The sequence below is a fragment of the Pelodiscus sinensis genome, chromosome 10 (genome assembly GCF_049634645.1).
Source record: "Pelodiscus sinensis isolate JC-2024 chromosome 10, ASM4963464v1, whole genome shotgun sequence".
NCBI classification, from domain to species: domain Eukaryota; kingdom Metazoa; phylum Chordata; order Testudines; family Trionychidae; genus Pelodiscus; species Pelodiscus sinensis.
In genome coordinates this window covers 38,591,091-38,614,707 of record NC_134720.1, presented here as the reverse complement: position 1 = coordinate 38,614,707, position 23,617 = coordinate 38,591,091, and the positions used below count along the sequence as shown (strand labels likewise).

The following is a 23,617-nucleotide window of genomic DNA, read 5'->3' as shown; positions in this document are numbered from 1 at the left end:
AGCCCTTGCCATGTTGCTAAAGCTGCTTCACGTCCTGAAAGTGTAATTACTGAAGTTCAGTAGGAACCTGATCCAAAGTCCAGTAAAGGCAATGAAAAAAGACCAATTTAAAACCCTTCAATGATTATCCCAAGTGGAGGACATACCCCCAATAAAATATTAGTACATAGAGCCCATACTAGGTGCTTTTAAAAATAAGTTGCTGTCAGTAAAGTCTATTACATTTAAACAGATATGATGTGAACCTGTGAAATTTGCAAGTATCTACAGCACTTACACAGTCATTACAGCAGATATGCAAACCCCACTAAATGCTGGATAAGAGAGTATCCAATACTTTAAACATTCCAAAATATGCAAGAATAAAGGGTATGATCCATCAAGATGAAAAGCATCCACAACTCTCGCTTTAAATGCTTGTTAAGGTGCTAATCGGTGCTCAGAATATGTGAAGGGTGCGTGCTGTTTCATACCTAAAACCAACACTACCCCATATTTGAATAATAAATCACCCCTACCCCTGTGATAGGTGTCATGTGTGCCAATCTGACTGACACTCCCCCCATATTTGCATGCAGTAATCCACACCAAAGCCTAAAGTGTGACCTCCCTCCTCTACATTTCCTGCATACCACTGTGTATTTGAGGATTCAGATAGGAGGACTCCTTCTTTTTCTCCTGAAAGCCACAATTGTAACTAAATCTAACTGAAGATGTCCATAGTGCACATTTCTGGTTTCCCACCACATATACATGGACCTATGTGGGTCTGAGAGTGTCATTCTTGTGAAGTTAATGGGAATTAGGCCTATAGAGTAGAGAGCAGAATCAAGCCCTATTGTTCCGCATTACAGAGTAAGGCCTCTGAATGCTAGATAAATCAACCCTTTGTTTCCACTCTTAAGATTCATTTTAAAACCAGGAAATAAATTTGAGCACTTGGGAAAACTGCCTAATTTCCTGGTTACAGTGGCATTACAATTATTAACACTACTTAGTGCTTTTATTGAATATTATCATACATTTGAGCTGTATTATGGATATCTAATCTCTTAACTGTATGTGTGACCTGTTAACCCTTTATATGTAACAATAATGTGCATACAAGTGAGACGATATCTCCCTTAGGAATCTTTCTTTGAATAGAATGTAAATATGGTAAAAGGGACTCAGCCCTATCTGGGGACATATGATTAAGAGTATATTCAGAGCAAATACACTGTCATTGTGCTGTTGTCCCAGAGGTAGCCCCTCTTCTCTGGGAAAGTTGTAGATCTCCTCCCCCTGAGGGGAGAGGCTAAGTGAGCTGGAGGAGAACAGGAAGACAGTTGTGGGACAGAGGCAAGCAGGGGGGAGCCTGAGAAATACACAGGGAGAAACAGTTGGAGAGTAACAGAGGAAGAGAGGGAAGGGAAGGAATGGACAGAGGGAAGGTGGGACTGAAAAAAACCAGGTGTGGATAGAGAGGCTGAGATTGGGCAGGACAGACGGACATGCAGTTTCTGTCTGGTCAGACTGTCCTGTTTGATGGCATTTTCCTTAAGCATCTGCTGCTGTCACAGGTTCACAACAGAGAGAACAGGAGAACCAAATATCCTTAAGATCCCAAGGTTTGGTCTAATCTTGAACTCCCGCTATACTCAACTACAAATTGAGACACGGGTTCAAATTCCACCATGTTAATGTGACAGTGCAGAATTGAATATAGAGTCTGTTTGTAAAAAACATGGTTTTGTTTAACATTATCTGGTCAGAGTCAAGTCAGTTCCATCACCTCATGTCAAGTTATCCAGGATCCTTTCTTTTTTTAAATTTCTTTAGTCATAATTAAGTTTATCCACTTGTAGTTTTCCTCATTCTTGGGTGTCAGGAACTCTGAGCTGAATTACGAGCCCAAAGGACTAATAGAAATAACCTTCCTCATTCTTGGGTGTCATGAACTCAGTGAGCTGATTCTCTAGTTGTATAATGATCTCAGGTCATTGTACCCTTGCCAAGTCGCACAATAATTCCATATTACTTTGAAAAGTCTCTTTTTCTGTTTTTCTGGAGAACAAAGTGAACATTACTACAGTGCATAAGATGTATCTGGTGGGCTTTAAATAATCAAATAAGCTTCACAACTATGAACTGTTCAAATGAAATGCCCCTTAGAGATCAAGTCAAACTGATGTTGCTAGCAATTTCTAATTGTTTGAGGATGATCTTCCAGTCAGACTTACAAAACCTAGAATCAGTAAGTGGCTGTGGAATTCTGCAAGTATGCATACTGTTGACGGATAAGAGGGAAATAGGGATTAGTAGCTAGCACTTAGATGACATGAAGAAGGATAAGAAATTATATTGTTTAAGATCTTCCTTGGACAGCTATACAAGGTACGCTAGAGTTAATTTCTTGTCACTGGAACCCCCTTGTATTTGTGTCTGATCTAAAGTTGAAGTCAATGAGAATCTTTCCACAGAATTCAAATGGGACACTTGGTTTAAGCTCTGTCTATTTTGCATTGTTGTGAAAACTGTTCTGCTGCCATTCTCTTCCTTAAGATAAGAAAAATGAGCTGATCTCACTATACCTACAATGGCTGCTCCCAGGAAAAGAGTTGCTTTTTAGTGAGCTTTGCAATTGGCAAGCATGAGCCACATTTCCTCATGCTGTGATTTCACTGGGGCCTGTATTCCTTTCACCTTTCTTCACTTGGAGTGAATACTTGGAATTCTGACCTGTAATCACTTAATTTGCAATTCTGGTACTGATACAACCAGCCTTTCATAATCTAGGCCCTCAGTAATTGAGTAAGGGTCTCTGCTTCTATGTCTTCTGTGTCTGACATGCATTTGAAGAAGCGGGTCTTTGCCCATGAAAGCTTATGCTCCAGTACTTCGGTTAGTCTATAAGGTGCCACAGGACTCCTTGCCGCTTTTGCAGATTCAGACTAACACGGCTACCCCTCTGATACTAGTCAACTAAGAGAAGACAGGACTATGCAGCACTTTAAAGACTAACAAGATGGTTTATTAGATGATGAGCTTTCATGGGCCAGACCCACTTCCTCAGATCAAATTGTGGAAAAAAATTGGCATGACTATATATACCAACTTGTGTGGAAAGTTAACAATGCCAGTAGAAACTTCAAAAACAATAAATAGTCCTGCAGCACCTTAGAGTCTAACAAAAAATGTAGATGTAAAGAGCAGAGAAAGAGAGGGGATGAGAAGGGAAAGAGAAGGAAAAAATGGGGGGAAATTGTCACACACATGGACACTCTAAGTGACAACTTTTTCCCATTTTTTCCTTCTCTTTTCCTCTCTTTCTCAGCTATTTATTTTACAACCTGGACCCCTTAACTCCATCCATCTGAAGAAGTGGGTTGTGCCCACGAAAGCTCATGACACCATCTACATTTTCTCTTAGTCTCTAAGGTGCTTCTGGACTATTTGTTGTTTTTAATTTTTTTTTCAGTTAAAGACTAACACGAAACTTTTGAAAATGCCAGTAGAGTGCCTACCAATAAGGTAATAAGCACTTTGGCCACAAAGAAGTGTTTGCAGGATAGGTCCCTGATTTAGTGTTTAGTATTTTGCTTAGGTTTAATTGCAGTTAGATACAAATCAGAGCAAGTTACATATTCTAGTGTTATAGCTTCTAGAATTTAACTTTTTGCATTCACACACCTGGCTATCAGTGATCAGACTTTGAAATCCCCTGCTGGATAAATAAATTGCTTGTTCTTCTTTATATTCTTGAATTCACAAAACACACTAAATTACACAGGAATTGTGTGATGTGATATTTTTCCTTTTCAGTAAGCAGTGTGGCTTTTTTTGTTGTCACTTGAAATATTGGCTTATTTATCTTGTGACATTTCCTATTGCTTCTTACCAAGTCTCAAAATGTAGCAAAGCAGTATGCTGAGAAATGAGTTGGGGAAAGGCACCTTTCAGCAGAACTGATCATGTATATACCACATGGATTATCTATCTTTATCATAATTTACTATGTACACAGTGATAGAAATGTAGCCGTGTTAGTCTGGTGTAGCTGAAACAAAAAATAGAACTATGTAGCACTTTAAAGTCTAACAAGATGGTTTATTTGCTTTCGTGGGCCAGACCCACTTCCTCAGATCAAATAGTGGAAGAAAATTGGCATGACCATATATACCAAAGGATACAATCAAAAAAATGAACACAAATCAAATTTCAGAACAGAAGGGGGATGAAGGGAGGAGGTAAATGTCTGTGAGCTAATGATATTAGAGGTGATAATTGGGGAAGCTATCTTTGTAATGGGTAAGGTAATTAATGTCTTTGTTTAGACCTAGGTGTAAAGTGTCAAATTTAAGCATGAATGACAATTCAGAGGATTCTCTTTCAAGTCTGGTGTTAAAATGTCTTTGAAGCAGGATGCAGGTAATCAAGTGGTTGAGACAATGTCCTTTCTGGCATTGCCCACAAAACAGATGTTAGACAGGATCACAAAGAAAAAACAGTTTCTTGCCATTTCAACCAGAAAGGGCATTGTCTCAATGACTTGATTACCTGCATCCTGCTTCAAAGACCTTTTAACACCAGACTTGAAAGAGAATCCTCTGAACGGTCATTCATGCTTCTGATCCAATCCTCTTCTGTTTTGTTCTGAAATTTGATTTGTCCTTTTCATATGTGTTCATTTTTTTGATTGTATCCTTTGGTATATATGGTCATGCCAATTTTCTTTCACTATTTGATCTGAGGAAGTGGGTTGGCCCACGAAAGCTCATCACCTAATAAACCATCTTGTTAGTCTTTAAAGTGCTACATAGTCCTGTTTTTTATGTACACAGTATGTAACATGACCCTTCTGTGCCACCATATTGAATTGACAATTGGAATGAGATTTTGTTGTCTTATTGGAATATGTTGCAAAACCCTCCCTCTTAGTAAGAAAACACTGAAAAATTGCTTTAAAAAGAATCTCAAGTGAAGATGCCTGCTTCTAAATGAGTTTGGATGCATGTGAAGGAAGAGAACAAAGTTCATATTCCACCGTCTTACTACCTTTGTCTATGACTGACTATTGTGATTTGCCATCACCATTTGTTCTTCTTCGAGTGGCCCCGTGGGTGCTCCACTCTAGGTGTCGGGTCCATCCCGGTGCCGCTGGTCGGAAGTTTTCAGAGCCATCTTCGGCCGGTCTGCACATGCCCCCTGCAGCGCGCGGCTTTTTCGCCTTTGATCACGAGCGCAGACCGGCCCCCCTGCCAGTTCCTCTCAACCGTCCTAGGTTGCTGGCGGAGCTTTGCGATCTCCTCAGACACAGAGCAAATCCTGTCAGAAAGAATTGTAAAATAGTTAGTCTTTGTTCAGTAGTTAGTTTCCTGTTAATTAGTTAGTTAGTTTTGAAAAAAAAAAAAAAGAAAGACGGACGTTGTTCTAGTCACTTTCTGTCAGTGTGGCAGTTTGCCTAGTCAATTTCATCATGCCATCTTGTTTGGGGGAGTCCCATGTACCCCAAAAATGTGCTCATTGCTTGAAATTAACCCCGCGGGCGCGCAGGGACAGGGATCTCCGGCTCAAGCTTCTCCTCTGCGACAAGGTTCTTCAGCCTGTACAAACTTCTCAGGAGCAAATAACTGCTCCAAAGAGAAGGGCGCTATCACCAGGAGTGCCTAAAATAAAAAAGAAGAAGGCTTCTCCCGCCCGCTCTCTCCCCGCGGTCCCCCTGCCGCGGGCGAGTCAGGACAAGTCCGAGGCAGCAACAGTGGGCATTCGACCGGCATCTAAAGCACTTTCCCGGTCTGTGGCAGAATCATCCAAGCCGCGCACAGTTTCGGCTCCTGCAGCAGCTTCCCCTACTTATAGGGAGCATAAACAGACCAGAACCCCTTCGGGGGATAAGCTGGCCGTGCCACTAATGCCACCAACGATGCTGCCTGACAAGGAACTGTCCCTGCAGAAGCGGGACGAGTCAGGAGCGGCACCGGAGTCTGCACCGCTGAGGGCACCCCCGACCCCTCCACAGGAGCGAGGACTGGCTGCTCCAGAGAACAGACAGCGGCACCGGGAGACCACGGCTCACTGCACCGTAGACACGCAAGAGAGCAATTCCCCTGGAGCACCCCCGGTGCCATGTGAGATCATTAACTCCGTGCCATGTGAGAGCATTCACTGGGTGCCGTGAGAGAGCATTCACTCGGTGCCCTGTGAGATGTTCACTCCGCGCCGAGAGCTGCTCAGTCCTCCCACCCTTCAGCACCGAGACTACAATCAACCTCTTTGCCTCCAAGACACACTCAGCCTGTGCGTGCTGAGCGTAACCATGGCAACCCAGCAGGAGACCTGACAGCTTCTTGGGAGTCCCGGGCAGCTATTCCTACTAAGGCAGCAAGGAAATCAGCACCTAGAAACCATTCTAGGTCACCTTCACCGTACTTTTCGCCTGAGCATTCCCCACCTGCATGTCACTCAGAAAGGGGGGCTTATTCCTCTGCATATAGCAATTCTCATAGGCGCTCCTGCTCGAATTACTCCTATAGATATGATTGTGTCTCTCCACATAGATTTCGCTCGCCGACCTACTCTCCTCCCAGATCATATCGGAGCAGGCATGGCAGCATATATGTATCAAGGAGATCATCTCCTGACTATGATTATCACGCTCACAGGAGTTATCATGCCCCCATAAAGAAGGGCAGATCACACTCCCATTCCCACTCTTGTTGTTGCCATCAGTCTTATCAGAGACGGTCTTCACCACATGCTCCAGAATATCAAAGACCTCAGTCACCGAAGCCGCTCCTTCCCACGGCCCCCTCAGTATCAGTCCTTTCTGATCCGGAGGAGGGTCAAATTTCGGATACAGACTAGCATGCGCCTGCAGCTTCCCCTGGGTATGTCCAATCGTCCTCCCCAGATGATGCAGTTTTCGTGGCGGATCCTTCACCACCGGATGAAGCCCGTGAATTCCAAGACCTATTCAAGAGGGTGGCACAGTCACAGGAAGTTCAACTAACGAACGTGCAGGCGAAACAACATAAGTTGTGGAAGAATTTGCACCCTAGGCATCAGTCCAGAGCGGCCTTACCGCTAGACGAAGCAATTCTAGAGTCAGCTTCAGAGATCTGGAACACACCAGCTTCAATTACCCCATCGTGTAAAAGGGCTGAGAAAAGATATTTCATAGCAGCGAAAGGGGCAGAGTTCCTGTTCACGCACCCCCAGCCCAATTCACTGGTGGTGGAAGCAGCCTTGCAGAGAGCAAAGAGCCCACAGGTCAGCAATTCAGCAGCTGACAAGGATGCAAAAAAGCTAGACATTTTTGGACGGAAGGTGTATTCTTCATCCACGCTTATCCTGCGTATCGCGAATTATGCGGCGCTCTTGTCCAATCATAGCTTCTATAACATTGACGGAAATTGCACAACGAATCTCCGAGACCGATAGGGTTCTCCTCCGTGAGATAATTCAAGAGGGCTATGCGAGTGCCAGAGCAGGTCTGCAGATTGCCAGTGACATGGCTGACACAGCGGCGCGAACAGTAGCTATGGCAGTATCCATGCGAAGGGCCTCATGGCTAACAATGGCCAAGGTACCCAGAGAGCTGCAATCCAAGGTGGAAGATGTCCCATTAGATAGGATTAAGCTCTTCGCAGAAAAAACGGATGACGTACTCCATACAGGGAAGGACTCGCGAACAACCTTACGTACTCTCGGAATGTACGTCCCACCTTTCCGCCGCAGACGATATTTTCCGTTCCAAAAATGTTATGACTATCAATTCCGGAGACAACAAAACCGTCCTTATGATAAAGGTCATTCTAAGCAGAGGCCACAGCGCAGACGTCCTCACCCGGCTAGAGTGAACAATGCCGGGACGCCCAAACAGCAGGTTTGACTTCCATGTCGAGAGCGTGCCGAACACTCCAGTCGTTGCCAGAGATGCCAAGCCCATTTTTCATCACAGGCTGCAACCTTATTACCATCAATGGGTTGCTGTAACATCAGACAAATGGGTATTGGAGGTGATAAGATCCGGTCTCTCCATCCCATTCACATCCCTCCCTCCTACCACCCCACCATCCCCATCCCTTTTCAGGGACCCATCTCACGAGGATCTTCTGCAACAAGAGGCTTATTGCCTAGTATCCATCGAAGTGATAGAGAAGGTCCCAGAGGGTTTCAGAGGAAAAGGGTTCTATTCACGTTTTTTCCTAACGCAAAAGAAAACGGGATGGAGACCTATTCTGGATCTGCGCCAGTTGAATCGCTACCTTCGAAAACAGCTATTCAAAATGGTGACGCTCACTACGATCATCCCAGCTCTGGACAACAGCGATTGGTTCGCGGCCCTCGACCTACAGGATGCATACTTTCATATAGCACTACATCCTGCACACAGACGATTCCTGCGCTTTATCATAAAGGACGAGCATTTCCAATATCGTGTCCTCCCATTCGGACTGACTTCCTCTCCACGGGTATTTTCACAGACCCGCGCCGTCGTTGCTGCGCACCTCCGGCGACTGCGAGTCGTCATATTCCCTTATCTGGATGACTGTTTGATAAAAGGTACGTCTCAGGAAGAAACGTCCCTCATGGTCACAATGGTCAGATGAGTGTTTGACTCTCTTGGACTGATTGTAAACGAGTCGAAATCGACCCTCACTCCAATGCAGAACATACAGTTCATAGGGGCAGTTCTCGACTCAAGGATGGCAAGAGCCTATCTACCGAAGGACAGATTCCAGGCAATAAAGGACTTGCTCAGTCTACTCGGCAAGGGCCCAGTAGTCTCAGTACATACCTGTCTGCGTCTCCTGGGCCACATGGCTGCAGCCACGTTTGTCTTTCCCCACGCACGCCTCCACCTCAGAAACCTGCAACACTGGCTGTCAACTGTGTATGTTCCGGGAAGACACGACATTCACAAGCAGGTTTCTCCTCCGCTCCACGTTCACGTGTCTCTGCGCTGGTGGACCAAGGCATCAAACATTTTGGTGGGAATGCCTTTCCACAGACCGATTCCATCGGCACAGCTGACGTCGGACGCTTCCCTCATCGGATGGGGTGCGCACATGGGCGACGAACGCATACAAGGTTGCTGGTCTCCCGCCGAGAGGCGTCTACATAACAACAGACTGGAGTTGCGTGCAATATTCCTGGCATGCAAGCACTTCCTCCCTCACCTGAGAGGCAAGACAGTCAGAATGCTTACGGACAACATGGCGGCGATGTATTACCTAAACAGACAAGGCGGAGCAAGGTCACGTTCCCTATGCACAGAAGCGGTATGGTGCTGGAACTGGTGCATAAGGAACAATATCACCATAGCAGCATCCTACTTACCTGGCATAGCCAATGTCATTGCCGACTCCCTAAGCAGACGCTTTCCCATCGACCACGAATGGGAGATAAGGCAGGATGTGATTCAGGACGTCTTCAGCAGATGGGGTACGCCCCTCGTAGATCTGTTTGCAACGGCCTCCAACAAGAAGTGTCGCCTTTTCTGTTCCAGAGCAGGGATTGGCAAGGGATCCCTAGGCGATGCACTACTAACCAACTGGAAAAAATCACTACTGTACGTGTTTCCTCCGATAGTTCTCATTCCCAGAACACTGGAGAAGATCAGAACGGAGGCAGCAACGGTGATACTGATAGCACAGGCCTGGCCCAGACAAGCTTGGTACCCGTTCTTGCACAGGATGTCTCTACGGCCTCCGTGGCTTCTGCCTTTACACCAGAACCTTCTCTCTCAAGAATGGGGTTCTCTTCTACATCCCAAGCTAGAGATGTTACATCTGACAGCGGGTTCCTGACTGGCTCGAACGAGATGAGAACCTTTGTTCACAGCAGGTCAAGCCCATTCTGATTCACAGTAGAAAAGATTCAACAAGACGTACTTACCTTGCTAAGTGGCGCAGATATTCGTCTTGGTGCCTCCAAAACAACCTCCGACCGCTGTCTGCTCTGTTACACCAGGTCCTCGAGTACATGCTTCACTTGCAGACTTCAAAACTCTCGTTGGCATCCCTACGTGTTCATCTATCGGCCATCAGTGCTTTCCATTGTCCGATACAGGGTTTCTCATTGTTTTCACACCCGACCACCAAGCGATTCCTCAAGGGTCTAAATAATATAAGTCCACCTCGGAGACCTCCTCCACCGTCGTGGAATTTGGACTTAGTACTCGAAACACTTATGTTTCCCCCCTTTGATCCACTGGCATCCATAGCACTGCAGATGCTGACTATGAAGACTGCTTTCCTGCTCGCAATTACATCAGCGCACAGAGTCAGTGAGTTAGGAGCGATGATGTCGACTCCCCCATTCACATTGTTTTCAAAAGAAGCAGTGACGCTATGATTGCACCCGGCGTTCACTCCCAAGATTTCCTCGTTGTTTCACATCAATGAACCGATTGTACTTCCTTCTTTTTATCCAAAGCCGCATGCCTCAAATAAGGAGGCTATGCTTCATACACTGGATGTCAGACGTGCCCTTGCCTTCTACATAGACAGAACCAGAAAGTGGCGCCGAACAGATAAACTTTTGGTATCAACAGCGCAGCGATCCAAAGGGCAGGCGCTTTCAACTCAACGCATAGCTAAGCTTATCTCCCTCTGCATAACCACATGTCACTCTATTCGTAACAGACCGTTGCCCTCTAATCCACGGGCACATTCGACTAGGGCAGTAGCAACCTCTACGGCCTTTTCCAGGGGAGTTCCCCTAGCGGATATTTGTAGAGCCGCTACGTGGGCTTCAAGTACTTCTTTTATGAGACACAGCGCCATAGTGCAACGATGGGCATCAGACCACGCGGTGGCTTCCGCAGTCCTGTCTTTTACAGGCAATAATTAATTGACCCGGAGCGCTGGTGTTCCGGTTACTGCTATAGTCACCTAGAGTGGAGCACCCACGGGGCCACTCGAAGAAGAAGAACAAGTTACTCACCCTGTGTAGTAATGGTGGTTCTTCGAGATGTGTCCCGTGGGTGCTCCACGACTCAGCCTCCTCCCTGCTCTGGGTCTCTCCCTTTGATTTATCATTTCAGGAACCGAGTGGTGAGAGGAACTGGCGGGGGGGGGGGGGCCGGTCTGCGCTCATGATCAAAGGCGCGAAAGCTGCGCGCTGCAGGGGGCATGCGCAGACCGGCCGAAGATGGCTCTGAAAACTTCCGACCAGCGGTGCCAGGATGGACCCAACACCTAGAGTGGAGCACCCACGGGGCACATCTCGAAGAACCACCGTTACTACACAGGGTGAGTAACTTGTTCATCAGCTGTGCTCTCAGAATGGAGAGACCTTGGAAAAAGCACATTGCCGCATCCTAGGGAAATATAGGAACTTAGATGAGGACCACTAGTTTCTTATGTATTTCATTTTTTTTAATTTTAGCATTTCTTTATATTTAAAATGAAAATTATTTTCTTTTTTTGACTGGAATGCTCTTCTGAATTTTGCTTTAGTGGGTTCCTTACATTTTATTCAGCTATGAGAGCTCAGGCCATTACAGGACTGAAATCAAGGAATGTATCCCAGAAAGATGGTTTTTACCTAGAAAAATACAAATCTAAATTAGGGCTGTCAGTGGTTAACCGGTTAACCAGTTTGATTGCAGGAAGACTGAGGGTACTAAGTGTGGAATGGGATCCGCCCCTTCTTCCCTATCTTTTCTTTAGCACCATGTTGATTTTAACCACGGAACAAAGCCCAGAGGCTTTTTGCTAAGCATCTCTTAGTACGTTTTGCAAATAATGGGCTGAATTGTCCCCCAGGTTTAGGTTGTTAGCATTTACACCTTCTTGCAACTGTGGAAACAGGATAGTGGCAGTTATATTTGCTTAGCGGTAGCTGGGCCGGAGAGGGGACTCACCTGTGGCTGCAGGTATTGATGCCACCTGTACCAGGGGACAGCCACTTTAAATGCTGGCTGCAGCTTCATAGTGGTTACGCTTACAATGGCAGAGCAGGAGATGTGCTGAATCATGTACTGTTGCACTGTGTGTTTGATGTAACAGTTTCCTCAGATTAGTGCAGTTTAAAACCCTCTTAATCATTGTCCTGCCACAAGGCAGAGAGCACAAAATACTGTGAGGAACCCTGTAGTTTTTTAGTTGCTCAACTTCTTGTTGACCAGTGTCTAGAACAGGGTTTCCCAACCTATGGGTCGGGACCCAAGTATTGGTTGCCATTACATTTCAAAAGGGTTGCCAGGCGTCTCCCCAGGGGGTCTTAAGGAGCCATTCACACATTTTTTGAATTGCCCTGGGTCACCAAGTCTTCCTGAATTGTCAAAATGGGTCCCCATCTGGAAAAGGTTAGGAACCGCTGGTATAGAAACAGTGTTGACTCATCTGGGTCCATGCTGTTTCTTCCGCTCCCAGGAATGAACTAGAGATTATGTTGGGGAATGAACAGGGAACTCTGCCTTCCATCTCAGAAGCCAGTATTGTTTTCTCTGCATTATGCATGCAGGCCTTTGGGTTTGTTTGCGTCTTTGTTTGGCCCACTAAAAAACACCTCAGGACCAATAAACCTAAGAGCAAACCAGCATGTAACCTGAGTGGAAGGAGAGCATTGGGGTGGTGGGGGGAGATTTAAGTCTATTCCTCCTGTTCTCCATTTAGCCCTTCCACCAACAGAGCTCTAGATTGCCGCCTCCAACTTTCCAGCGAAAGATGGTCTGATAAGACTCCCTTTGTAGCCCATTGAGACTGTTCTGGAATTAGCACAGAAAATGGACTCTCTGCTTCCACAATCAGAGGTTTGTTTGCTGCTTTCTGCATCATCGCCAGCTCTGGCTGGTTCAGGCCAGGATATTTTTAGGCATGGGGATATGTTGGAGGTATTGAGTAGTTCCATACACTACGGCCCTGACATCTTCTAAAGAGCCCAGTTGCAGTGCCATGCTTTAGAAAAGATGCAAGCTGTGTTCTCCTCATGGCTGCTCCATCTCTTCCACTCCCATTTCCTTCTTTTGAGGCAGCTTGTACTTTGAGGGGCTGGTTGATAACAGTTCTTACACCCAGGGAAGAACAGTGAATACAATCATAGTGGCCTCTGTATAAGCTCACAGGGTCTTCTCCCCACTTGGGCATCTCACAATCTGACATTCTAGGAGCAAGAGATGGAATCAAAGCATATCTAAGCTTCAAGTTTCCAACGGGATTAATAATGTAAGTGTATACTGAGAGAGATAGAAGGGTCTGAGAGTGGAAGAAACTTCTGTCAGGAGTATTGTATGAGAAACTAATATGTTAAGAAAAGGGAGAGGTTGGGCTGAGATAGTGTGTGGCGATGAAGGTTTTATTGCATTAATGGAAACTTAACATGCTATTGACAGAGAAAAAAACCATGTGATTATAAAAAAAATGGTTACATATAAGAAAATGCTTCCCTGCTGTCCATTAAAGCAGCATTCCTCAGAGTGGGCTGCAGGCCTGATTCGTGAAAGCTGCTAGTGGGCCCACGCTGCATTTACCTAATGAGTCCGTTGCCAAGGAGCCTCCCATTGGCTTCAGTTTGCTGTTTCCAGCCAAAGGGAGCTGCGGGAAGCAGTTTATCTTTCATGCAGGTCACAAACGATCATTTAAATCCAACCTCGAATCATGCTCAGTAACTCATTAACTGAGTTAGCAAGTTTCCTTATATTTATAACTGCAGCACATTTCCCCATCGGTGGTGTAAGTATTGCTCCTGTAAGTTACGATACTGCAGTTTCTCTGCTTGTCTCTATCTGGTTGTAGTGACTCTAGCAGATGGATAGGTGGAAGTACATACTGTAAGGCTCCATCTCCCTTGTGATGAGAACCATACTGGTAAACACAGATGGTGTTCGCAGGTGGACCAGGACTAAATGAGAGGTCATTATCTATAATGCTGCTTGTTAAGCAGGTGGAGCGCTAACTCATATAACTTGTTTACCAATAGCTTTTTTCTCCTCCATTGTTTCTGAAGTTGCTCAGTCTGGTGATGGTTGCTGTACATGAACTGAGAGAGATTGTTTTGTGGTCTAGTGCATTATACCCGCTACAAGTCGAATCAGTGCTTCACTCATATAAGGCATATGGTGTTCAAAACCCAGGGTTGTCTGTTGATCCAGATGAGAATTGTCTTCTCGTCTTTAGTAATACTGTTGTCACAGGAGAATTTTGCATTTATATCAGATATGTTCAGTTGCTCTATGTGCACTTTATATTATATTGTACTTGTCTGATATGTACTACATATCTTGGAAAATATCCTACCTGGTGGCACAAGGAAGCATAGGTAGAGCCCTGCACAGATGCAAAATTTGTATCTGCATCTGTATCCTTCAAAATGAGCTGTGGATATCCACATCCATGGATGCATATACCCACAGGTATAAAGTGGATATCCACGGATTTGCAGGGCTCTAAGCATAGGGCAGGTTTGAGAGAAGAATTGAATATGAGCGAAAAAGAGTAAAATAGTTGTGGCTGCTAGGGCATTGAGCTGTAAGTAAGTCATTTCAGATGCTTAGTTGTCTTATTTTAGGCATTTCCACAGCTGAAGACCTCAGTCAGAGGTGTCTATCTCTTGTGTGTCAGTCATGTAGATGCCTAAACCCCTCTCTTCAACATTTGACTTCTAACTTCAGCTGATCCCTACTCAGCTGGATGGCTCCTGAACAATACCTTCTGTTTAATGTTTGGAGCCAGGGTTCCTGGCTTGGGGCTGAAAATTCCACTGAGTGGCAGATTGCCTAGGATTTAGGCATTGCAATGGTGAGTGGAGCAATGGGTAATATCTTTAAGGATTTGCCCCGGGTGCCTTTTTTTCCTCATCTTGTAAAATAGGGATAATGGTGTTTATCATATTTTGTGAAGTAGTTTGATCATCTAACTCTGAAACATGACAGTAGTGCAGAATATTCCCCCCCTTCCCACCAATGCTAACATTTTTTCTAAAGTTTTTTGCAGGGGGAAAATAATTGTTTTACGAAATCAGTCCTTTCCATTACATAAACAAAAGGACATCCCTATCAACCAGTTGGTTAATGGACTCTGCATACGCAATCAGGAGCTGTATCTTTTTAGTGTCAATGTTTGTTCAATTGCTACATTATGAATTAGAATCTAATGTTTATTAAGTAAAGACAAGAAGTGACTGTGAAATTATACCAGCTGTTACAGGAAGTCAAGAGTTCATTTGCATTGCTAGGGTTTGTCCTGTGCTTTGTCTATAAATAAGAAAGCTACAGTGTAACTCAGTATATGGCACAGCCTTGCACCATTATATTCCATTCATTTCACAAACTTTAAGGTACATAAACTGAGCTCTGCAGTAAACCACATACATGCCAATTCTGAAATAAAAATGTGCACGGCAATAAAATGAATTTTGACTTCCATGTGGTTTTACAAAAGATGCTTCATACATCCTCATAGTGCCCCATATGGCAGGTAAAGCATTATTCTATTACTGTATTACAAGTGACCCCCACCCTTACGACCTAATTGGTTCCTGAAGAACTGGTGTAAGTCAAGCTAAGAAGTCAAACCCTTTTTTCCCATAGGCACAATGATAAAAATGGGGGTTCCATTCCCGGAACTGCATTTCATTCCCTAAAAATGACAAAATTGGCTATGGAAGTGGAGGAAAATAAAATAAAACAATAATATATGCTTTTACAAACATTTATTAATTTACAACAAATATTCAATATGAAAATAAAGCACAGAAAATACCTTCATCTTCTTAACTTAGGGAGGGAGACGGTTATGGGAGAAAAGCAGAAGGGGAGGGGACTGAGGTGGGAGCTGGGCGGGGGGGGGTGGAAGGGCTGGGAGGCGGAGATGGCAGGGGCGGCCTGCTGGGGTGGTGGGAGCCATGGGGGGGACCGGTAGCTGGTCGGCGACCTGTGAGAGCCGCGGGGGGGGCCCAGCTGCAGCTTGGTTGGAGGGGGCGGGAGCCAGGATGCAGGCTGGCAAGGGGGGGTGGCTGGTCAACCTGCTAGGAGGCAGAGATGGCGGGGGTGGCCTACCGGAGGGATGGGAGCTGCGAGGAGTGTGCCGGAATGTGGGCTGGTGAAGGCCACAAGCCGTGGAGGGGTGCCAGGATGCGGGCTGGCGAGGGCCATGAGCGGGGGTGTGGCCTTGCAACCTACTGGGGGGGGGGGGCACAAGCTGCGAGGGGGCAGGAGCCACGGAGGGAGGGAGAGGAGGATGCGGCCTGGTGAGTGGGAGCAGCCTGACTAAGGGGGCTATGAAGCTGACCTGGTGGGGGACAACCTGCCTCATTGCTGGCCTGCTGGTGGGCCCCGGAGGTGCTGGCACAGAGGCAGGCGGGGCTACCTGCAGAAGCTAGGCGGCTTGCTGGGAGCCAGAACTTGCAGGGGCCACGTGCCTCATCGAAATAGCCAAGCGGCAGAGCACGCCTGCAGCAAGAGCCGGAGCTGGCGGGGAAAGCCTAAATTCCCAATACACATTTAGAAAAAGACTGTCTACAAAATGCGGGGGGTTGTAAGTAGGTTAGTCGTCAGTCAGGGGTTACCTGTACTCATGTTGCAAAGAGATTAAGGGCTCATTCCAATTGTCAATTCAATATAGAGGCACAGAATACAGGAGTTTTTTTACTGATTCTGTATGCTGATTGCCATATCTCCCACCTTTCTTTAAAATGTTGAATAGAAATGGTCCCCTATTTTTTCTTATTTCAAAAGTTTTGATAGCTACTTTAAATAATGTAGCATGTGGATAAAGAATGTTGAACCCAAAAGTCTGAATTTCAGTTCCCAATGCTAACAGTGGAAATGAGCACCCTTAATTACAAAAAAAAAAAAAAAAACCCCACAAAACACAATGTTGCATTATTCACTGATGACCAAATATATTCCTGCCTAGAGTGCTATTACTTGATTCCATCAACATCTTGACTAGTAAATTAACTGCAATTTAACATCCTTACTTTATATATTTTTTTCAGATTATTTGGGTATGTACACTAGTTAATAGAGAAATTAGGTTGAAAATTCTAATCTATCCTGTACTGAGAGCGGGTTTCAGTGTAACATCACCTGTATGTTGACTTGCATAGTTTTCTGTGTAAGTTTACAATTTTTAATAACATAATTTCAAAATTAGTTAAACCAATGGTAATCACATTAGAAAGATATCAGAAAAGAGTAACTTTATTATGCTTATATAACTATAGGGAGAAAAATCAATGAGACCACTAACATTTTATTGCAATAAGGAAATTTTAATAGAATAACTGTTTAAATGTTCCACTAAATATAAATAAAATTGTTCCCATTAAAGTTATCCTACTAGACAGACATATAAGTTACGAAATTTAAATCAAAACCACTAAGGAGAGTAGAAGCAACTTACTCTGAATTACTTTAAGAAGTAGTCACATATCTTAAGAGACTGACTGATGGTCAGTACCTTCATCATTTCCATATGTGTTTGGATCATGTGTCTGTTTTGGAAGTATGTATGCAAAAATGTCAGATACTTTTTGTTGTTGCTGGCACGTCAAATTGTAGCCATATCTCCTATGTAACCTTACAATAGTTCTGAAGTACAGCAAATTTAGTATTTGTGGAAGTTTTGTATAGAACTGGACAGTGAAATGCTTTCTAAGTCCAGAGAACAGCTGTCAATGATAGCGCACCTTTTCTCATGTTACCTTGTTGACATCTCAGAGTTGATCACTGCAAATTAGGGTTAAGAGTAATCACAGCAGTTCGTTCCCTTGTGTACATGAGCTGCATGTTCCATCCACTTCTCAAAAATTCATTTTCAAAGTGATAGGTGAACCAATAAAGTTTGGGAGCCAAGTGAGTTAGAGGATAATTCCATACCTAGCTCATTATGAACTCTCCTGCTAGAGTTGGCAAGGGTTTTGAGATCTAGATACCTATCCACTAGGAAATGGACTGCTGCCACAAGCTCATTTCAAATAGGTCACTGCACAGACAGTTGACAGCTTTACTAAAAAGGTGTTTATTATTCCATCTTAGAATGATTAGAATTAATTTGCAACAGGATTAATATTTCATTTTAGCTGGGGAAATTGAAGCCGTTAGACAATGAATTACAGCTCTAAGTGGGGTAGCTTGTTTAATTGGGGGAGAGGATCTACCTGCAACTTAAGTATTAATTTTTTAAACTTCAGGTTCTGTTCTCCAACTGTCTTTTATAAATTAGATAAGAGGCCAAATGCCAGTCTTTCTTGATTTTAATTCACTGAAATCTATGCAAGTTTTATTTGAATGAAGACAAATTTAGCTACAGTGTAGACTAAACTTATTTACCAACCTGCATTTTATGGTGGAAGCAAGGATTCTGTGTAGTTCTTGATCATCTGAAAGGATGCTTGTGTAACATATATATATATATAAATAAATAAAAAATACTGGGCTATGTCTACAAGGGCAGCTTCTTGAGCAAGTAAATTTACAGTACAGAGTTGTAAAACAGGGCTTCCTCCGGAAGAGTTATTCCTCTCCCCATGAGGAATAAGCCCTCGTGTGCAAGAGCTCTTCCAGAAGAGGCCAGTGTAGACAGGCAACATGAATTTCTTGTGCAAGAAGCCCCTATGGTTAAAATGGCCATCAGAGCTTTCTTGCGCAAGTGTCCACACTGCCATGGATGCTCTTGCACAAAAGCACGTGCCAGTGTAGACGTGCTCTTGTGCAAGAACTCTTCCGCAAAACAGTTCTTGTGAAAGAAGCTGCCGGTGTAGACGTAGCCCTGGTGTTAAGGGTGGTACTGAGATTCTTTGATGTATCAAATAGTTAAAGACTACTGCACATAAAAGACTGCAGTTTAGTTCCCAATGCTATCAGTGGAGACTAGAACTGCAAGCCTGTCTGAAGTGTATTGTTCAAAATTGTTGCTAAACTGAGCGCCGAGAAGAATTCTGAGCCAGTATCCTATTCCATTGCACATCTTAATAAGGTAGTGAATGGTTTGTTAAAACCAGTCATTGTAAACTGCCACAACACACAAATGTTAGTTTGACAGGGAATAGGTTAATAAAAGTTTCTTCTGTATCAATAGAAAAATGCATAACAGATCCAGTCTCCAATATTTGGCAGTAGTAAGCAAATCAGACCATATCCATGGTCATGTTTACCAATGTATATGTAAAATGTATATATTTGCACATCAGAAAAATGGAACATCTTCAAAACACTGGTGATTAGAAAAAAGCAATTCAAGAATAAAAGCTCTAGTCAACTACTGAAAATTCAAACAATATTTTGAGCATTCTTTCCTATTGTAGTGTAAGGGAAAAATTATATCTGTATTCACTATTTCAATTTCAGTCTGAAATTGAATGATTCAGAGGAATGTCATCAAATCTTAACTTTTAAAATACTTATATAACTAATAAGATGTTTTCCAACATCTTTCAATTAAGAGATGAGGTAGGCAAACTGACTATTCAAATTGCTTCAGGAGTTGGAAAAACAATTTGAACTTGGTCCTCATTAGAATTAACTTTTTTTTGTTAATCTGTAATTATGAACAGGTGAATACTTTCAAGCAGTGCTTACCAGTTAATACAGTACTCCAGTTTCTGAATATAGAAAATGTTAAGATAAGGCATACAGACAGTTGTGTTATCTGCTTTTGTTTAATAAGGATCAGTTTACTCACTCAAATACATGGAATGTTGGCAGGAAACTAAAGTTCCTAGGACAAATCTACCAATTACATACAGATTCCAAGAGGTCCTCTGTCTTGCATTTCTTTAATAAACACACCCTGAAATGGCTTCAGTTATACAAATTAAAATCTGGATAAAACTTCTAAATAATAAGTAACAGTTAAAATAAAGAGGGTTGTTTTATTTTAAAATTATGTACAGAATAATTTCTTCTCATATTATGATGGGGAGGAGGGGAGAAGAAACCCATAGTTTCCAAACTGTGCTATTCCCTTTGCCTCCTTGAGAGAGGACAACTTTCTCAGAACCCAGATGTACAAAACAGTTTGGACTTCTTAGATTGGTGGTACACAATTTGTACAAAACTGAAAACACTGCAGCCAAATAAGCACTACTAGCTTGTATGTCTTGAGCAAAATACTTTATAATAACCTTCTGCTAAAACTAGTTGTCTTACAATTTTATAAAAAATCAAGAAAGCCATGAGCTAAGCAGTGCTTTACTTAACTAGCTATCAAATGAATAATATACTAGGAATAATCTGAAATTCGGTTGGTCAACATTTACCATTTTACAAAGCTATTTTGAGTAGGCTATACTTATTGAAAAGTTATGCAAGTTCCAGAAAATGACAGTAGGGAAACTATGTTCTTCAGTGTGTTTGAGTACTCTCTAGACAAATCATAAGATCTGACAGAAAACTTGTCCAATTAACAAAACTTTTGTAAATCTGTATTAATGACTTCAGATTGTACCAAGTCATCAAGTAAATATTTTTAAATGAAGAAACTAAATATAAAACTGTTTGTATAACATGTATTTCAGCAAACAAATTGAAAGAATGTTAATGTAACTACATTTTGGTGATCAGCCAATGAAGAAAACCCAATTATTTTGAACATACTCAGTCTCAACAACAGTGAGTTAGGATTTTTCATGTAAAGATCTAGTTTCTTCCTCTTCCTCCTCTTCCTCTTCCTCCTCACAGTCTCCTTCATCTGTTTGCTGTTCAAGTTCCTCTTTTGTGATCATTTCAAAATCATTTCCATTTCCACTACTGTGCTGGGATCGGTCCTCCTCCCGTCTATCACTGTCTGTGTCTGAATGCCGCTCTGCTCCTGAGTTGCCCGTTGCTTCGACTTTTCCATCCTCCTCTTCCTTTTTCTCACTATCTGATTTCTCCTCATTGTCAGACTTTGGCTGCTTTTTGGATTCTGATTTCTCCTCTTTCTTTAAGTCTGCTTTTGGTCCCTTGTATTCGTGTGTGTACAGGGGCCTGAAGGAGTCAATGAAACCCACGTCCGCTGTCAGATTTGGTAAAAACCAGAAGTGATGCCTTCCTCCGGTTATCAGCCAAATAATAAGGAAGAGAATGCAGCGGGCTGTGAGGAGAAAGAGTCCAAATATTTTACATAAACATTTACAGAATATAATTACTGTGTTCATTAGATGCCTCTACCTTGCTGTACTCCAAATCAAGTTGGGGACAGACAAAACATGCAAAACTAAATAAATAAAACTAAATTTCTCGGCTGGAAGGATGAATCTTGATTATCTGGGTCTGCATCCTCCAAGGTAGTTAGACTCCTAATTTCCATTGATTTTCAGTTTTGAGGATCTGGGCCCGTATCCTTAATAGGCAAATTGCAAAAGAAATAAAACTGATTATGTACATGCCTATGTATTGGTCCCGAACTGTTCCTTAAGGCCATAGCATCTAATTCTGCCTAGGAGGAAGATGCAAAAGCGTAGCCATGTTAGTCTGTAATTTAAAAAAGCCTTGAAAAACAAGTGGTCCACTTAATTGAAGAAGTGAGTTGTACCCACAAAATCTCATGATACTATCTATATTTTTGTTAGTCTCTAACATGCTACAGGACCACTAATTTTTCAAGTTTTTTTTAGAAGGATGGTGGTTAGCCAAAATGCTGGCCACTAATATCAAGATGCAAACACACACCCAGAAGGCTGTTTTACTTCATTTTGTATTCTATATACACACAATGTAACACAGGATTTCTGGGTCAGGTGATTCTACCTCTACCCATAGCTTGAACTGGCTTTTCAGGAATCACTATATAAGATGATTGCACAGCCCGTGGTAAGCCTGAGGCATGAGCTGGATGCTGAAAACCCACTTATTTCCATGCCACACTGTGGCCATTAAGGAACTGCTCATATAAGATTAGTCTATATTACACATTATCTCGCCAACACAAAGCACTGCTTCTAGTTTGTAGACCCATAGTGTCCAACACAGTAGCCACATGTGGTTAGTTGCCTTGAACAATGTGGCTAGTTGGCTGGTTGAGTGTAGCTAGCTAGCTATAGCAGTAGCTACTATAGTGGTTACTGCTTCAGAACTGGTTGGACACTATGGTTGTAGATGAGTCCTTTTCCTCTCCCTGTTGTCTCAAATTTTTTCTCCTTGCTTTGGCTATTGTTTCTCATCAGTTTAATGACCCCACTCCCTTGATCACTTTTCTTGTCTCACAACCTTGCTAACACTTCTCACAATAGATAATTCCAGTGACTTTAATGCCTAAAACAAGAATAAAACAGCCAGAGAGGTCTAACACAAATAGTGGACCAGAAAGCTCTGATAGGACAGAGCACTTGTGCTGTCCTAAGGACCATATTCTTCACTATATAAGATGATTGCACAGCCCGTGGTAAGCCTGAGGCATGAGCTGGATGCTGAAAACCCACTTATTTCCATGCCACACTGTGGCCATTAAGGAACTGCTCATATAAGATTAGTCTATAGTACTGGCTCCCAAACTTTTCCTTGCATGTTGCCCCCGCATTCCTAAGTAATGGAATGTATTCATGCTTCCCTGATGAAGTAGAGCCAGGAGCAGGGCTGTAGGCCAGAGCTGTGACTGGTAGTGAAGCCATGGTGGGAAGGGAGGGAGGGCAAAGCAGTGTGTTCTGACAGAAGCTGGCCTGGGTGCCTTTGGACATTCCTACACACTCCCCTCGGGATGCATATCTTACAGTTTGGGCACCACTGGTCTATGGCTATTTTAAAGAATAGGAGTAAAAAATTCTCAAAAGTTAAGTTGACAGATTTAGGAACCTAAATATTTATGCCACCTTTACAGATTAGACAGGGTCCTAAGTCACCCAAACACCATAGTTGTCCTGTTCAGCTCACTTTTACTGATAACAAATGACACTTACCAACAGCAAGGAGGAGAATACTGGCTACAAAACAGCCTGCGCCTACGCTGAGGTAATAAACACCTACTCGCATTTCTGCAGGCCAAAGCGGGAAAAGAGTTGCAGCTATAACAGCAATCACTAAATAGGAAGATAAGAAGATTTTTGAGAAACATGGATAATTTTCAAAGTACTAATTAAAGAGCTATAATGGCATCACATTTTTGCCTGCAATAATGGCTGACAAGCACTCTGAATAGGCATTCCCATTGTTTGCCTGCCACTTAGAAACAGAGAGCAGGATTTCTCTTGGCCCACAAATACACATATATAACTGACCAGCTTAGGCATCAACTCCCAATAGAAGAACATGCTGAAGTTTGGAAAGAAAGTCACTGTTCCCAGTCTTTCATTGTGTTTGTTTTTCAGGCCCAACCCCCATCCATCTTCCAGAGAGTTGTGCAGTTTTTGCCCTCCTGTTTTTTGCTGAATAACAAGATGGTGTAAATGCATCACTTGCTCTCAACACCACTTGAGACGCTTAGCACATTACCAATTCAAAGCCCTAAATACAGCAAGGTCATATAAATAATATCTTCTTAGAGAATTGTGCTGATCGAGAGATGATGTGAACATGGAACTGGGAGTGAGGAATAATTACATTCTAATGCCAGCTCTGACACTGACTTACTTATGCATGTGGCCTTGCCTTGATAAGTCACTTCACCTCTCTGCCTCAGTTTTCCTCATTTTATAACTGAAATAAACAATATTTACCAGCCTCAGAGAGGGACTGAATAGATTATTTGTGTAATTCAAGATAAAAAGC

The 23,617-nt window shown here is 43.2% G+C and overlaps 2 protein-coding genes across 11 annotated transcripts in view; one reads left to right on the top strand and one right to left on the bottom strand.

The window, feature by feature from the left end:
* Positions 1–23,617, top strand: part of LRRC31 (leucine rich repeat containing 31) — a 185,007-nt gene that overhangs the window by 4,982 nt on the left and 156,408 nt on the right. The window lies entirely within an intron of this gene.
* Positions 19,575–23,617, bottom strand: part of SEC62 (SEC62 preprotein translocation factor) — a 36,155-nt gene continuing 32,112 nt past the window's right edge. Inside the window, exons 7-8 of the mRNA XM_006122867.4 lie at positions 22,810–22,929; positions 19,575–21,008 (exon numbers count right to left, since the gene is read on the bottom strand). Coding sequence (XP_006122929.2) covers positions 20,551–21,008; positions 22,810–22,929 — 578 coding nt within the window. The 3' untranslated portion in view covers positions 19,575–20,550. The remainder of the gene's footprint in view (positions 21,009–22,809; positions 22,930–23,617) is intronic.